Genomic DNA, 18,598 nt, shown 5'->3' on the forward strand with positions numbered 1-18,598 from the left:
TTCCTTTGCGAGAGGATGAAGAATGTTTACTGTTTAGAAAGAGCAACTACTTTACAGACGCTCTGTGACGTTGTTTCTTCTCTCCCATGGACAAAGTGTACTCGGACAACAGCATATCCTCTCCTCCCTCACCCACACACGTTCAATGCAACCTCACTTCTGACTTAGGTAAACATGAGTCTTTGTCTGTTAATGATTTAATAGTATGAACCTTTGCTAATGGCAATAATGCACCAGGAATAGTTGCATCCAAAAATAGTCCATGGATTGGCCGTCAATAAACAGAGTCCACAAATAGGGCCATTGTATGGTGGTGTGAGTGGGTATTTCTGTGCCGCTATTGCATTGCTGCTGTGTTGTGGTGTGACCAATGTGCTTGAGCGGTTAAGCAGATGTTCCTGAGATCACTGATGAAATGCTTTGGGATGCTTTATATTGGTGGGATTCACTGCTATCCTGTTATGTTTTAAGTCCTATCTGGCTCATCGCATGTTGGTTAGTTGTGGATGTGCGAGTGCAGCAATGTTTTTTCATATGCGTATATGCACATTACGTTGTAATGGTACATGTAATATATACCGAATTCCCACGTGGCATGCATTAAAAGTGAAAGACAGGAAGTGTTTCTTGTGTCATGCATTTACTCGGTGATCAAAAACAACAGCTCGTGAAAGGCAAAGTATTCATCACAGGACATGAAGGGCACCTCCACAGCCCGGGGGAGTGTGCATTACCACCGCTGTGAAAGCCAAAGTGTTGAAGCATCCCGAAAACCTCCACAAGCGTGCAGCCTAGCCTTTGAGTAGCTTAGAAAGTCAAGATAAGATGAGATAAGCTGAAATGTTGATAATATAACTAATAATAACACAAACATTTGTTTTTAAATATATGTGTATTGAACAGGGGTTTTTTTTAGCCTTTTTTTATAAATATTACAGTATAAATATCAAAGTGCCCCATCCACATACAGTATGCGGCCTTTGGTGGAAAACGTTTGGATAGCTCTCACATAAATGGATAAAGACAATTAGATAAGACAAAAGCAGTGAGCTACATTGTTCTGCTACAAGCTGGAACTAAGTACAGTAATCCCTTGTTTATCATGATTAACTGGTTCCAGACTAGACCGAGATAAGTGAATTTCTGGAGAGTAGGATTCCTCACTAAATCAAACATTTTCATAGTGAGAGCATTGAAAACCTGTTTACGACCATCGAAATACAATTTTTAACTTTATTAGAGCCCTATAGACATGAACTAACACCCCTATGGTCACCTTTACACTAGTATCACCCAATATAGCAGACATAATAAGAGTAAATAAGCCATTTAGACATAAATAAGACTCGTGTGTGTTGTTATAAATGTGTTCCTTAGACGAGCTGAGTGCCGGGTGGACAGGAAGTGACATCAGGTGTTCAGAGTGGAGTTTTAGCTTGGAGTGGGTTATGGCCATGACAGTAGCCCATGTTTTATTAGGGATTTTTATTAGGGATTATTGTGCCTGTCGTGAGATCATTCAAATCTGTAATAAAAATACTACATATTATTCACAGCGTCTTTGAATGTGTGTTCTGAATGCCTTATATACAGTATGTATTTTAGTTCATTTAGCCATTTTTGTGCTTAAAAATGTTTAATTTAGGCAAAAAATATGTTAAATTTGCTTCCATGTGCACATTTTTTACTTAAATAGGCTGTATTCAACCACAAAACAGCATTATTTATTCATTTATATCCTTTTGAAAATGAAGCAGCAAAATTGGAACCATGACATGGTGAGAGACAACTGTATATATACATATATATGTATATATATATATATATATATATATATATATATATATATATATATATATAATTTTTTTTTTATTATTGAAGAATTTTATTTAAAGGGATAGTTCGGATTTTTTTATATGAATTTGTATGACATCCGACCCGACCTTGGATAAGCGGTAGAAGATGGATGGATGGATGGATGGATGGATAGTTTTACGGTTCGTGTTTTGTACTCTTTTTGTACTAACCGAACCGTGACCTGAATACCGAGGTACGTATTGAACCGTGAGGATGTTGTACTGTTACACCCCAAGTACACAGAATAGAAAAAAATCATTTAAACTTGTTTTTTTGTGCTTCATTGTATAAAGGGTGATGGTTCTACCTAAATAGTCCCTCTGTATTTTCAAAACATGAATCAGAAATCGTCTGTGGCATGATCTGCAAAGTCACTCCCCAAACAAAAACAAAATCCCCAGCATTTGCCAAACAAAGTACAACAGGGATCACGGCAGTGCTTTTAAGAAGGGTGAAACACATGTCAGGCTGTGTAAGGGACTTGTGTTCGATATTCATTCACAGTAAAACCCTGGGGGCTAAGTTGCTCCCATGACAGAAGTTTTACAACATGAACAACAACTCTTCTTTCATTCCCGGATATTGTGTGCAATCAAGACAGCCAGGACATAGACAAACTGTTTTTGTGATTCTGCAAAAAAAAGTGGATTTCTAATATCTACATACTTTATAATGTGCAAAAATGCTTACGTCGTAGAATTTATGTTGTGAGAGTGTTAGAAAGGGGGCTGATATCTGGGAAGATGACACGAACTGGCCGCAATATTACGTACGGCTGCGCAATTTAATGAAATCCAATGAAAGAGCTGTATCTATCAATATGTGTAGCATTGTGTTTAATGGAGTTTAACAATGGCGTTGAATGCCCACTGCATACCGAGAGCTGGTTCTCATATTTTGGTTTTCTGTACATGCTAGATAAGAGGGACAAAATATTAGAAACAGATCACAGTTGCACTGCAGCAACAGTGGCAATCATAGATATCATTATGCTTAACTGAAAACAACTGTATGGAGCGGGTCCCTCCACGTTCAAAAGTACGTACTCCTGCTTTGAGTACGTAAGATGTAACGCGCACTAGCAATGTATGTTGTCTGCTAATAATAGCGATTTGGCAATGTTTAGCCACTAACGTTAGCTACCATTGAATGTATAGCCTGTCATAACCACGCGATGACTCCAAATTGTCAAGTCGTTTCTCTGAGACTGCGTTTGTCTATGTGCACACGCTACAGACATGTACGTGACTACCACACAGCGATGAGTGACAGCCATGAATGGCAGTGACAAATGTAAATCATCATCAGAGTTTCATACTTTGCACTCTACTTTATAGCTTTCTAAGTTCCAACATTATTTATTCTTATTTGTGAATTTATTAAGACTAACCTGTCGTTCTTGTTGATAGTAGGAGAACACGTTACTGTAGTTGACCTGGTCATGATTTTTTAATGACCACACTATTTCTATAACTTACCTTGCATGTGCAGTACAGTTGTCCCTCACCACTTCATGGTTCGAATATCATGGCTTCACTCTTATCGCGGTTTTTCAAAAATATATTAATTAATAAATCAACCTGATTCCTCGTTGAATATGGCCTGTTATTAGTATTAAAAAATATGCATATTGAAGCAAATTTCACGTGTTTTTTTTGTCTAAATTAAGCATTTTCAAGCATGTCTAAATGAATTGAACATACAGTACATATACACTCAAGAAAATCCCATTTTTTATGAGATGAACATATCAAGATGCTGATTAGACACCGTGATTAGTGCACCGGTGTGCCTTAGACTGCCCACAATAAAAGGACACTCTGAAATGTGCAGTTTTGTTTTACTGGGGTTTTGTTAGGGTTACCGCTCACCCACACGACGCCACACACACTGTCCCCCATCTGCCCTGTTACAGTGTAAACCGGGATTCATCCGTGAAGAGAACACCTCTCCAACATGCCAGACGTGCACTAGTCATGGTGTCTAATCAGCATCTTGACATGGCACACCTGTGGGGTGGGATGGATTAATTTGAGGGAGAGAGCTGCTGCCTATATCAGTATCGGCTGATAGCGGTATCGATAATTAAGTGCTGGACAATATTGCTATATCGGGAAAAATCCAATATAGAGCATCTCTACGTAAAATTTTATTTGGCGTGAGTTGCATACAGTCTGTTTAATATCTGCTCATTTTAAATTAAACATAGGCAAGATTATCTTCACTTACAAATATGAATTAAACAGTATTTCTTTTTTATTCATTTAATTTTGTATTTACTCCTCCTATTGGATCACATTAGGTTGTGCAGGACAAGTGTACCTAATGATGTGTACGTTGAGCGTCTGGTGTTTTGAAATACATTTTTGGGATTTACTGAGGTCCAACGAAATGGCTGATTTAAAAAAAAAAAAGACCCTCTACTTTCACAAGTGACATAGCAAATCATTTTAGTTATGGCGCATTTGGCGTCTGTGCCGACATGTGATTGGCTGAGTGTCTTTGGCGCATATAAAAGCGCATTGTGCTTCAGTGCGTCAGACTAGAGCGCGGACAGACAGGCGGGGTGGAGAGGAGCCAAACACCACCAGCACTCTCTGAAAAAAGCGTGAGAGTCCCAGAAGAAGTCCGATTACCTTTATTCGCCACCAAGCCAATTAAATGGAATGTTGATGAGGAAAATTTCGCCTTGAGAACTATTCTCTGCAATATAACGTCCGGTAGGTCATGATCTATTTTATGTGTTTATGAAAACGCCTAATTAGCGCTCTCTATTCGTCAAGAAAATTAATGTTTGATGAAAGAGTTAATTAGACAGAACGTTAATCTGTTGGGGCATATATAGAGTCTGCATGACAAGTTTTGTAAATGTATTAACTAAAAGATGGCATTTTTTCAAACATTTAGGCTTTTGACATAATGAATTACCTGCAGAATGTTTTATTGATGAGAAAAAATGTGCATTTTGAATCAACCAAAGTTAATTTTCCAGATTCTACTAATCTATTTTACCTCTTAAAATGCAATGACAGTATTCTTGTGCAGAAGAAAAGGTCTGATCTACCGCCATTCTGTCACAAATCACAAACTTGACCTGCAGTCTGAATGTCCAGCTGCAACGGCACCGCACTTTTACAACAACAAGCCATTCAATCATTTGTATAGTGTTGTAGAGTGTAACCAACTGCAGCATGATGTGGATTTCACAGTTGGAGAAATAATCTAACATTTATGTACCCTTTTATTTGTGGTGATTAGTTGTTATGCCCTAACTTACCTGTTTGCATCGACGCTCCCTCACAGAATTCCTTTAACGTTGCAGTGGTTCTTGTTTCCAAAACCTCATGGGACAAATGAAGAGGAGTTCAAATCAGCAGCAAACCCTTTCAAAGTCACTTGTAAGACAACGTGATCATTGATAAACAGCAGGACTTTGCTTCGCAGTTTATTGTCTTTAGTCTTGTTATTGTTTGAGGTTTGTGCGGCTGTTAGAGGAATAATTTATGCTGGGTTTAAAGTCTTTTTGCGTCTTGAAGAAGAATATGATTGTAAAGTCCATGCTGGATGTTCAGGAGCAAAAGAGCGAAAGTAGTGATTTAGTTGTTTATCCTTAAATATTTGCTGAGTGGGGCCGTCACTTAATTGCGCCATCATCTTGCAGCTACTGTAGTCCTATTTCCAGGTCACTCTCATGACCCTTACACCTTTTCATTGTTATTTTTCCAATGAATGGCAACCTTCTACATTCATTTTTCTCCCATTGCTTCTCTCACTCGATCAAGCTGCCATTTATATTCATTTCAGATGCCATGCATGCACATTTCACTCATCTCCTGTGCCTTCTTTCATTGTTGAGACTGCCAAATTATGGTCCTCCTCGTTCTAAAATCTGGAGCCAAGACAGATAACGGCCAGAAAGGGTTCCAGAGGTAGAATATTAGATTAAGAGGCTCATTCCAATCAAAACTCCCATCAGACCCCAGCCACTCTCTCCCTCACTGCCTAATGACCTCGCCTCTTGAGCAGGGGCCGGCTTGCACAAAGCCACATCAGAGGATTGAGTGGAAGTTTGCCAAATTTTTAAGACCAATTTCTTGTGATATGTGTGTGAGTTCATCCATGTGATTTTGTCTTTGTGTGTGTAGATAACGAGCCTCTGTGTTCTGGCCTTAATACTAGCAGCGTTTCATGGATTTTGTGCATGAATTTATGTGAATTCAGCAGCGTTATAGAAAGAGAATGCTTAAATGCATTTTATCCACAAACGTTTGCCTTTAGAGACTGTTGTGTGCACATTGGCTTGGGATTAGCGGATTGTCCGTGTAAGTATGATTGTGAACACAAAAAAAAAGTATGTTCGTGAACATAAATCATTTCCCTTATTTTGAAATCCCAGTGTGTATGGGCTTCACGAGACATAATACACACACGTGCAAACATTCAAGACTAGTTTCCCAGCCAACTCATAAACTGGCCATGTCCATTATCACCATTCTATTTGGCTCTCAGGTGCATGCACATGGCAACACTCTGTTCAACTCATTGTACAAAAATGTTTGCATTAGGTTGGATAGGCGTGGGATGCAAAAATAAAAATAATACTAAATAAGTACTAAACGTTTTAACTAAACGCCATAACTTTTTTCCAATAAGTTTGCATGCCTGTTAGAAAACACACACACAAAACACAAACAGCTGGTTTCCTGCCTGTCCAGCATTATGATTTGTCTATTTTTCCTGTAGGACAAACACCTTGGGACAAAGATCTGCACTGCCGTGCCCAAAGCAAGCAAGTCCCGGTGTTGAAAATGAGTGTGTGAGTGTGTGTATGTTGAGACTGCTGTGTGCCTTTGACTCAGGAAACGCCTCCCTGTGAAAGAACCTGCCTCGCTTCACAATGAAAGCTGTCGCACTGCTCTGTTTCCTGATGGTAGTGGAGGTCGGGGCCTCTCGGTTCATCCGGGACTCCCCGAGTGCGCCTGACACTGATGTCTCCAAGACTAATGCTTCCATGCAGAGCCTACTCCCGCAACCGGCCCGGCAAAGGGGATCCTTCCCCCCCATGTGCATAAAGCCCACGGAGATTAAGCACGCCTTCAAGTATGTGAACACCATTGTGTCCTGCTTGATCTTTGTGGTCGGGATCATTGGTAACTCAACACTGCTAAGGATCATATACAAGAACAAGTGCATGAGGAATGGACCCAACGTCCTGATTGGCAGCCTAGCACTGGGGGACCTTCTTTATATCGTCATCGCAATCCCCATCAATGTTTATAAGGTAACTTGTGTTCCTTCCTAGTGTTTCTTTTGGCTTAACAAATTCAGACATACACTCATCATGGGAATAATTGTCATATTTAATTCATTCATAAATTCATTTTGGGCCCTTAATGATTTATTTGAAATATTTTTTCCAGGTGGAATGATTATGCAGTCATCACATGCCACTTAGCGGTTCAAATTTTGTGGCTTCACGGTTTTTCCATAATATATTAATAAATAAATCGTGCTTTTTTTTGTGATTTAATACGGCCTGTTTTTAGTCCAAAAATATGCCTTGAAGCGAATGTTATGTATTTTTTGCCTAAATAAACCATTTTCAAGCATAAAAATGGCTAATTGAACTAAAATAGAAGGCATTCAGGAGACGTTTTGATGATATGTGGTATTCTACGTTGGTCAGTAATGTTACTGTAACGTTCGGTGAGACACACACACATGCTAGACTTGATCGCAGAAACAACAGACTTTTATTGCAGGTTTGAATTATCTCAGGCACAATAATTCCTAATAAAAATCCCCAAAAGTATTTTTAATGTGTTTAAAGAGGTGTTATTTCATGTCTAGAGGGCTCTCGTAATGTTAAAAACTGTTTTTAGAATGCCATAAATAAATAATTAAAGAACCCTACTTTGCAAAAAATCACTTATCACGGTTGTAAACTGTGATAAACAAGGGCTTGCTGTGCAATGTTTTCAATGATTTATAAAAAGAATTGGGTGCACAATTTTTGAATTTACTGAGAATTTTTATCTAATTTACACATGGTCAAAATTCGACATACTGGTTCAAATATGTTATCTACATACACACCTACCCTCAATGTTCTGTTTTGGGTCCTGCTCTGTTTGTGTCGTATCGGCTGCCCTTGGGAAACATCATCCAAAAGTTCAGTGATGTTTCTTTCCATCTGTTTGTTGATGATATCCAGCTTTACTGCTCCTTTAAGCCATCTGAGGTTCAGAAGTTAGACTGCCTGAAAAGCTGTTTAGAGGAACTCAAGCGTTGGTTGAGTGCTAACTCCCTGCAGCTAGATGCTAACAGAACAGAAACACTGATTATTGGGCCTGATGACTCAATCCCAGGAATTAAGCAGTGCTTGGATGACTCAGGCCAGTCGTCCAAACCATCCATAAGGAACTTGGGTGTTATTTTTGACAAGGACATGTCATTAGAGCAACACTGTAACAACTAACGAGAAACTGTTTCCTTCAATTAAGAAAAAATCCCAAAGTTAGAAATATGGTGTCATACGACGATCTGGAGCTGATAATTCACGCCTTTGTTTCTTTGCAATTAGACTACTGTAATAGTCTCTTCTCATGTCTAGGCAAGAAGAGCTGTCTCACCTACAATTGGTGCAAAACTCTGCAGCAAGGATTTTGACCACTGTACAAATTTTGAGATGGTCAATCTGGAATCTTAATTTCAGTATCTTTCATTATGTCTTTGAGGTTGTCGTCTTCATTTCTTCATTCATTCACACCGGCAAGCAAAATATCCCAAGAGCATGATGCTGCTGCCACCATGCTTGACAGTTGGTAAAGTGTTCTTATGTTCGAAAGCCTTACCTTGACTCCTGCCAACATACTTCTTGTACAGCTGTTTTGTCTGACGGTCAAACATTTTTCCAGAAGGCCTTTGGCTTGTCCTTTTGGGCAGCTGCATATTTCAGTTGAGCTTGACTGTGTCAACTTACTCGGTTGGCACCTTCTCAGTCCATGGTGATGTAAGGCCTCACTGTGGAAAGAGACACTGGTGTTCCAGCAGTTTTCAGTTTATGGCAGGGTTGAGTGTGACTACGTCCAGGCCTTGGTAAAATGGTGACACATCCAAATAACTTGGACTTATATACAGTTGTTTGAACTGATGATCTTGGAATACGCAGCTTTCAAAAGACTTTCCCAATTTGTATACATCTACAATTATCATTCTTAGCTCTTAAATGAGTTCCTCAGGCTTTCCCATTGTTCAGAATATTGGTGGATCAACCAAGTGCGGTCAAAAAAGACACTCTATGCTGCCAAAGAGACACCACAAGTTGCAGTCAGTCGTGGCTATGATGTAAGTTGTATAAATTGATCATGATGTAAGTTGTATAAGTGTTCCATCCTGGAAAAAGAAACATTCAAATAAATCATTAAGGGTCCAAAATGAGCTCATGCTGAGTGTATGGAAACTTTAGTTTTTTGGTTTGAACTGGCCATTTTTATGTGATTTTGGCCATTTACAGAATTTTTACTTTCATGTACTCGCGAATTGTAATCACTTGTATTAGATAGATGGGCAATGCAAAATTCCAAAGGGTTTTAGCCCAGGCCATAGGATGTGGGCGGAACAGGGTGGCAAAGTTTGAAATACAAAACTTTAGTAATACTTTTTGTTCCACATACCACTTTCATGGAGTAGTCACAGCCACAAACAGAGGTGACAGGGACTGTCTAAAAAGTATAGATGTCAGGTTCACTGACCTCTTCAAGGGGAGTTTTGTGATTGCTTTCAAAATCAGACGCTGTATATTATTATTCTTAATTTGCAAAGTACACGGGTCTATTTTTGACAGCTAGTTGTTGGAGCATGGCGGCGACTATTGGTGTCTGATGTTGAGAAATGCATTGTTGTAAATCTACTGCAAATGCTCTGTTCTCATCCAAGCTTTGTCAAACTGGTAAAGATACTTATATAACTAATTGCTCAATCTAGTGTGCTGCACAACTGTAATATGTTACGGGCAAAAAGTTAAATATTTTGCTTTAATATGTATAAATTAGGGGTGGGCGATATATCGCTATTTTTAAAATATCTATATGTCTTTTAAGCACGATATCAAAAACCAACATATCGTTTATATCGATAGAGACTGGATTTGCGCTGTTCTCTCGTGTGTTGGCGTGGATGTCTCACTCCTGTGCGTGTGTGTCAGCTCAGAGGAGGGGAGGAGCAGAAGCCCCCATAAGCACGAAGGAAGCAACAAGTTCAAGTGTTGCTACGGCTGCACACTGCTTTGTGGAGATCCACGCATCCCCACCAGGGTGGATCTCGCCCTGTTTTACAGAAAGGGATCTAAAATGTGTGTCAGAACGTTTGATGGAAGAACGATGTGTGATAAATAAACAAGTAGTCCTAACTACAAGATAAAAGGTGGAGGCAAGTCCAGATGTAATTATTACATTAAAATTCTTTTATTTTGATTAAGGGCTGGCCAATTTTAAATGAACAAACTAAGAATCACGTTTATTTGGAGCTCTAAACACGGCCAGTGTGTAATTCATTAGGGCTTGATTCTAAAACCATTTCCTCGTGATGGCTTGGCAGATGTTGCATGTAGCTGTGGTTTATTTAAACAGCTCTAAACACGTTTTTACTCACTTTTTTGTCTCTCTTATGAGGTTCTGCTTTCTAAAAAAAAAAAAAAAAGTATTTTTGAGGTGCTGCTGACATTTAAAAATTTGCTCTTAAACGGGACACTTTATTTCATTTATTTGTGCTTTTGGTGTTAGCTGAGGATTTGAGCATAGCTGAAGGTTTGTTATAAAGAAGATCGATGATTCCATTTTACTTTTTCTATATTTACTTCAAAAGAGAATTGACTATTTTATTTTAGTGTCTTTTTTGATTTTCGTGAAACACCTTTGCATGCATATTTAACTTTAACTTTGTCGAAACTCACTTTGTGGAAAAAATATCGTGATATCGATATTCAACATATTGAGTTGAGTCAATATATCGGGAGTTTTGGTCCATATGGCCCAGCCCTGGTATAAACCTTATAAATGTTGGAATCTGTATACTAATTATTGGATACATTGATTAATAGTTATTAAAATGATGACAATTTACTAGTGCTGTCAATCGATTAAAATATTGAATCACGATTAATCACATTTTGTCCATAGTTAACTTATAATTAATCACAATTAATCGCAGATAGAAAGACGTTTTTATCTATAATAAGTAGGAATGTAAATATCTTTGTGGTAAACGCTTCCATACGCATCTAGATACACGAGTTAAGATACGATTAAAAAACTATATTTAAAAAACAGAACAATCTGATACAGTGTACAGACGATACGATATTTGATATGATTCAACGATTACGTTTTTTTGATGTAGACTTTAATCTTACATTATAAAATAAATAAACCATTTGTATGAAAGTGTCATTCTTACAGTATTTTCAAATGTGTAAAAGAGCACATCATAACCTCAAGCATGCTGTAAGGTGCGATGATTCAAAAATAAATAAATAAATAAAAACACAAAAATTTAAAATGAAATAATTTGTAAATAACTACATCATTTTTTTTTGTTAAGGCATACAAATTTTGGAAATATGGGCCATTGCTTTACTCAAAAAAAATAATGTATTATTAGAAATCCCACAATTTTGGCATGTTTAATACTAATGTAATTTGACACAAGCCCGGAAATAGCTGTCCTTGGCTATGCCTGCCCGTAAGTAGTAGCTTCTAACCCAAATTGTAGGTAGCCGTTCAAACCAAAAATCCGCTGAGAGACGGCTTTTATCCAAAAAAACACTCGTTAGTTGGGACACGTGTGCTACTGTACCACTGTATTATTGACACTTTAAAATATACCTGCAGTGCACCAGTAACTTCTCTCTTTTTTCCACCGACGTACTTCGTGACAACTCGACTCCCAGCAACACAAATAACTTTGATCTTGTCGAGAGAGGCATCTGAAGGGGTTTGAAGCTAAACTTACCATCCAAAATACCCTTTTCTTTGCGCATTTCCACTCAATATTTGTTCCAGTTTCTGGCTTCACATCGGTTGCCACGCCGCTGCGGTTCCTCAAACTACGGTGTGGTGCGAGGGTGAAACAGGACAAACGTCAAAAAAATTGTGCCATTTAAGGAAACTTCTCTTAACTTTGACCGCCTTAGAATTTACACTCGTTTTAAAGGTCTGTTCAATATTTTATTCATTTCCTACAGATGTCATTTCCAATTACTAATTGTAATTCAATGCATTATCCATCATCAGGCCAGTGTGTAATTCATTAGGGCTTGATTCTAAAACCATTTCCTCGTGATGGCTTGGCAGATGTTGCATGTAGCTGTGGTTTATTTACATTTTTTTTACTGTACTGTGCGCAGTTGTATCAGAAAGACATGAAAACAGTTGTCTTGGATCAACAACATCATTGTCATGTGAAAACATCTAACACTCTTTCATGTAATGGAAGCCACTGCCAAATGTGCTAATAAGACTATAAATGTGTGCATTACTGTTTTTTTAAAATTCCGTTAATAATGACTGTAAATAAGATGGATGTGTATAATCAAATCACAGTCTTGAATACTTAGTTTTTCTGGTATTTTTTTGAGTGGAATTCCGTCTTTAATATTGTATTTCAAGATGTCAACTTACTGTATTACTTTACTGTCAGTGTGTGTTAAAAACGCCAGTTCGGGTTGGAATGTTGTGAGTTCTTTCTCCTAAGACTTGAGACACTGCCTTGATGCTGACCTGATATGATCAGCCCATGGGAGTAAGCATTTATTCATTTTATCCACACATTTTATTTAGCACTATTAGTTTTGGCGACCCCTGACAAGGAAAATGGGGGTTGTGGTAGGTAGGGGAGTGGTATGGGTTTGATGGAGAGAAAAAAACAGGAAGAGACCCTCAGTTGAACCCCAAAGAGATTTTCCATGTGGTGATTACATATTTCCATAACCACAAATTGTACTGTCTTCATTTTCTGTTTCTTTAGCTAATAGCAGAGGACTGGCCCTTTGGGGTGTATGTCTGCAAGATGATGCCGTTCATCCAAAAAGCTTCAGTGGGTATCACTGTCCTCAGCCTATGTGCCCTGAGTATTGACAGGTGTGTATGCTCCTTATCCGCAAACATCTATATGGAACTTTAGTGCTCAAAGAATGCATGTAAAATAAATATTTTGCATTTACAGGTACCATGCAGTGACGTCATGGAGCAGGGTAAAGGGAATGGGCATCCCTGTGTGGAAAGCTGTGGAGGTGGCACTGATTTGGGTGATTGCTGTGTTGTTGGCAGTCCCTGAGGCGTTGGCGTTTGACATGCTGGAGATGCCATACAGAGGCAACAAACTGCGTGTGTGTCTGCTGCATCCGCAACAGAGCTCCAACTTTATAAAGGTAGGCACTACCAGAAGCATCAACACAACACCATTCAAAGAAAATGTCTTTCACTCAAAACCCGACTTAGTCTAGGAGTGAAACAACACTATCTGTTAGGGTACACATGTCAAATCGTTTCACGAAACACATGTGACTTTGCTATGTACATTCCATTCTTTGTGTGGGAGGGTTAGTAGCAGTGCATTAGTCGTGTTTACATTAAGAGCCTTAACCTGAAACATTGACTACTTCAAATGGAGCCGTGCATTGCTAGTTTAACACAGATTACACAAAGTTGATTTATCACTGACTAAACCAGGGTTTTTAAAGTGTGTCACAGTGATCCTCCCCTCAGAGAACATAATACCGCTGGTGCCTCCTCTACCTCCCAGAAAACACATTTTCTGCAGCATATTTTTTGGTGTTTTCTGTTCAACCCAGACTGTTTTTCCTCTCAACATGGGAGCTGAGTATTTGTCAATTTAGATACCTGTCAACTCCAGGGCAAGTACCGTATTTTGCCCTTCATTCTGTCACTCTCCCGTTTAGTTTTCTGTAAAATTCTTGTATTCATCAAAAAAAAATCCTGTCCTGTCCAGGGGTAACAATGCTAAAGGTGTCCATGCTTGAGTGACAGCAATCTGCCCTTGCAGATTGCTGTCACTGAAGCAGCAATGATGAATACAAGAATTTTGCAGCATGTTGGCAGTTGGGTCTTCCCGCCCGGTTATTTTCAAATGCAAACATTGACCGGTATAAATATAGCCTTTAAACATAACTAGCACTGTCAAGAGACAAAAAAATTGAGAGATTTGTTCATTATGATCTGTAATTAACTGATCTAATTAATCTCTTTTTAAATCTCACCTAAAAATTGTTGTGAAAAACTTGTATAATGGGTCATTGGACGCAGTTTGCAACACCTCTTTTAACCCCTCATCTTCCAAACTATGTTTATCAGCCTGCAGTTCACTATCCACTTGGCAATAACATTCAACAGCCTGTCAGTGACAGACTATCAGGCTCATATGTGGGGTGTTCTACCTTTATGAATGGTGCCATCGGGGTGTTTTTGAAATGTAAATTTCCCATTCTTTGGACAGACAACTGTAACATGGTCCTATATTTTCACGTCTCCCCTCTGCTACTCTCCGCTCCTCACCTTGCCCTCCAAACTACAGTGGGATGCTGTTATCCCAAACAACTCAAGCACAAGAAACCCAACGCATAAAAACGGATTTTATAAAAAGCCGACTCACATACAGAAACACTAAATTAGATAAACTCGATTTTAAAAAAATAATGCACTAATGTGAATTCATTAATAGCAATGAATGCTTTAAAAACACCCCTAAACATGCCTGAAGTTAGCTTACAGTTTTGAAAAATATTTTTGTCTTTAGTTTTTTTCAACCTGCAACGCACACCCCAAAGTTTTCTGATGCCTCCCAGGGAAGGCCCGCCTCATCCATTGAAAACTGCTGTAAACTGTTTTGTGCAGCCATATAATACAAATTCATGAAAATGATTCATAAAGTGAACATTAGAGGAAGAACATTTTATTCAAATATGTTCAGGCGGTTTAGAAAATAACAAAGAATGTTGTGGTTAATAAGGTTCACAGTAATTTCAACCAAAATTTTTGCAAATTGTGTGGCGACTACGTGATGACATTAAATGGTCAGAAGTAGGCTGCTTCAGAGTGAATTAACATTCAAAACATTTTAATAATAAAAAAATGTCTTGGATATTTCAGCCTCCTTACAGCTTTGGCATCCTGGAGATGTTCCCTTATTTATATCCCGGCATGATCAATGTATCAACCTGATTCTGAACTGGAAATATTGGTGACATACAGAATGGTATGGTCAAAGATGTTCTTGTGGCATTTTCTTAATCAATATTTACGTTTAAAACATTGCCTGCAGTAATTTAACACAACAACAATGAAGTAGAAAACATTTGAGTCATTGGAGCAATCCTTTTTTTGCTGCAGGGCTTCCCCTACATTTTTGATTTGATTTAATTTTAGACCACTATGGTATATAGCGCATACAGTATACGGTAAACATTATGACATTAAACATTAGACACACATTTCTCATAACGTTTTAAGTTGTTTTGTTTTTATCAGAAAAGAAAATGTACCAACTGACCAACTGGTTCAAATAATTTGCTGACATGTCTAAAGACAGTCCCATGGAGAAAATGACCAGTTTTAATGCATACAGTAGATCCTTGTTTTTCCACCAGTGAATGCCAAAAAACAGCAAGTGAGTGAGAAGCCCGTAAAGATGTCTATTTTTTATGACACTCCAATCAAGCCTGGGCTATGCTGCTATGTCTAGACACCGCCCTACATAACATCAGTTTTCTTGAGCTTGACATTTATACCCTGACATTTATACCCTGACTCACACAGCACAAACCAACAGGAGGTCATCAACCCAAACACCTACCTCACTAAGCAAAACATGGGGAACACACAATGTAACTGCACTAAACAGACTATGCAGTTATTGAAATAAATGTTTACTCACTAATATACTTTGAAAACAATAACAGCATTTCTAACCCACAAGGCAGGCTGGGTAACTTCCTATTGAGGAAGTGTGTGCATGGGCTTCCCAGCATGCCTTGCGGGTAATAAAAGCTGCAAATAAAACAAAATGTTTAATCGAAAAGCTGCAAATATTCCACTGTATTAGTGATTTATTCATCAGGCGAGCTAGTGATAGTATGCCAGTTCAGTTGGTTGGTTTGTGTGAAGTCAGTGTGGGTTTTGTTTCCACTAAGTGACAGTGTGAATGGTTGTTTGTCCATATGTGTCCTGTGATTGACTGCCAGTCCGGGGTGTGTAAGGTGACTGAGTTTAGGAGAAAGGCAGACTACACACTGGACTGGTTGCCAGTCACCAGCATAATGCTGAGTGTACAAAAAGATACATCCATCTAGGCCTGTCACGATGACACATTTTGTTTGTCGATAATTGGCCTACAAATTATTGTCGATAATCGATATAATTGACAACATTATTTGAGACAATTTTTTCATTATTTATGTGGCATAATAACGCAAGTACATTGTATCAAAAGCAATAAACTTAAATTTCTCAAGAGTATTTAACACTGTAATTGGAATGTCAAGAGCTTTTAAATTAAAAAAAACAAAGTACATAATAAATTAAACAAACAAAAACAGACAAAAACAACTCAATGAAAATTAAATGGACTCTGAGTCTCTTTTAGCAAAAAATGCACTTAAATAAAACTTATAATAAAAAATATATTCTGTCTCTGTTAAGAAAAAATTCTCTCTCTCACACCAATAAAAATCACACAAAAAATAAATACAATAATAAATAAAATGGAGGATTAAGTCTCTGTAAACAAAATTGCACTTGAACCAATAAAGAACATTTGGTATTATTCCTTAACAAGAAGGCTTAACATATAGCGAACAACACTGTGAGTGTGCACCATTTTGCACTATTTTGTTTATATTTACTTTGCTGGCCAAACGCCTCAGTGAGCGTTGACTGTCAGGACAAAGGCTCCGCTGCCCGGGGAACTTCCATCAGTAGTTGTTTTTCCCAGTTGGGAAAACTGTTGGTGTTCATTTGCTCACCTTGTTCATTTTGTTTAAAACCAAATTATTCCCACACTGGGGCTGTTGCATTCGCCTTACAAACCATCACTTCTCTTGCCATCGAGCCTGTGTGGTTTAGAGAGAAGAGGAAATGAAACACGCATGCATGCACGTGAATTTATCGAGGCCGGCATAATTATCGACTTTGTTTTTTTTAATCGTTGGATTAATCGATTTATTGATTATCGTGACAGGTCTACATCCATCAAAGTATAAGAGTTTAGGGTGTTCAATTTGCACATACTGTATATACAGTATATGATACTTTGTATGAATGGGTCTGCATTTCTCCAGTTCTACCAGGACGTAAAAGACTGGTGGCTGTTTGGTTTCTACTTTTGCCTGCCACTCGCCTGCACGGGAATCTTCTACACCCTCATGTCCTGTGAGATGCTGAGGCTCAAGAAAGGCATGCGGGTCGCACTCAACGACCACATGAAACAGGTATGACTGCAAACAGCGTGGTGTATTAAGGTTGTGGTCAACTCGATGACTTCCCCCGTCTTCAGCATGAATGCTTGTGTTTGTGCAGAGGAGGGAAGTAGCAAAGACGGTGTTCTGCCTTGTGCTGATTTTTGCTCTCTGCTGGTTGCCACTTCATCTCAGTCGTATTCTGAAGAAAACAGTTTATGACCAAAATGACCCCAACCGCTGTGAACTCCTCAGGTAAGCATGCACATACACAAATACACTGTGCACATCACGAGGCCCCATTGTTCTCTGCTTTGTGACTTCCTGGCGATTTTGCATAAACTTTCCCTCTTCCCTTCCAGCTTCCTGTTAGTGATGGATTACATTGGCATCAACATGGCTTCGTTAAACTCCTGCATAAACCCTATCGCCCTCTACTTTGTCAGCCAGAAGTTCAAAAACTGCTTCCAGGTAAGAGCGCAAAGACAGGACAAGATCGCATCTACATTGCTTGTCTCGTCTGCGTGTGCCGTAGGTTTTGATTTGGGGATTATTTTGAGTTGTTTTTTTTACCCCATTGGAAAGTCTATACACACTCTACCAGGGGTCCGCAACCTGTACCATCAAGAGAGCCATTTTGCCTCCTCTTCCAGTAAAAAAAAAATGTCTGACTTATAAAAGTCTTTTTTTTATTTGACCTGTTACAAAATCAAAATTCAACTAACAGAAGTGCAGGATGCATGTGTAGGCCTTCTTTGAAATAATTTAAACACTGTATAAAATCGGGTACGCTGGTGATATGCATTATTACTATTTCTCTGACTGGTGGGTGCCCAATTCCAGATCCACTGAAGGATGTCCGATCAGAACAAACCAAAGGTCACTTTCTTAGTTGTCCTTTATTAAATGACACACGATCAACACACGCTCTTCTCTCCACACAGCAGGTGGATGTATCAATGTGCGTGTGGTTCTGCAATTATACAAATACAAAGTAAATATGTGCTTCATAGCTACCTGCCATTAAACCAAACATTAAATATCAAATAAAAAGGCGCAACATTCAACATCTGTGAATTCACAATGAGCGTTGCCATAAGAGATAAAAGTTAACCAAATCAAACATACATTCAAATCGCTATAAAGAGCACATTAGGCTTATAGTGCCCTCTAGTGGTAAAACAGGTAAATGGCGGCATGACCTACTGGCATTCTTCTAATTACAGGTGCCACCATGTCTGCACACTACCACACCAGACAGTATGGTAGAAT

The 18,598-nt window shown here is 38.6% G+C and overlaps 1 protein-coding gene across 1 annotated transcript in view; it reads left to right on the forward strand.

The window, feature by feature from the left end:
• The first annotated feature begins 4,411 nt into the window (after positions 1-4,411).
• Positions 4,412-18,598, forward strand: part of LOC129189740 (endothelin receptor type B-like) — a 28,986-nt gene continuing 14,799 nt past the window's right edge. The window contains exons 1-7 of the mRNA XM_054791739.1: positions 4,412-4,577; positions 6,601-7,138; positions 12,883-12,995; positions 13,081-13,285; positions 17,210-17,359; positions 17,448-17,581; positions 17,689-17,797. Of these exons, the coding sequence (XP_054647714.1) occupies positions 6,755-7,138; positions 12,883-12,995; positions 13,081-13,285; positions 17,210-17,359; positions 17,448-17,581; positions 17,689-17,797 (1,095 nt within the window). The 5' untranslated portion in view covers positions 4,412-4,577; positions 6,601-6,754. The remainder of the gene's footprint in view (positions 4,578-6,600; positions 7,139-12,882; positions 12,996-13,080; positions 13,286-17,209; positions 17,360-17,447; positions 17,582-17,688; positions 17,798-18,598) is intronic.

This window comes from Dunckerocampus dactyliophorus, chromosome 11 (genome assembly GCF_027744805.1).
Source record: "Dunckerocampus dactyliophorus isolate RoL2022-P2 chromosome 11, RoL_Ddac_1.1, whole genome shotgun sequence".
NCBI classification, from domain to species: Eukaryota; Metazoa; Chordata; class Actinopteri; order Syngnathiformes; family Syngnathidae; genus Dunckerocampus; species Dunckerocampus dactyliophorus.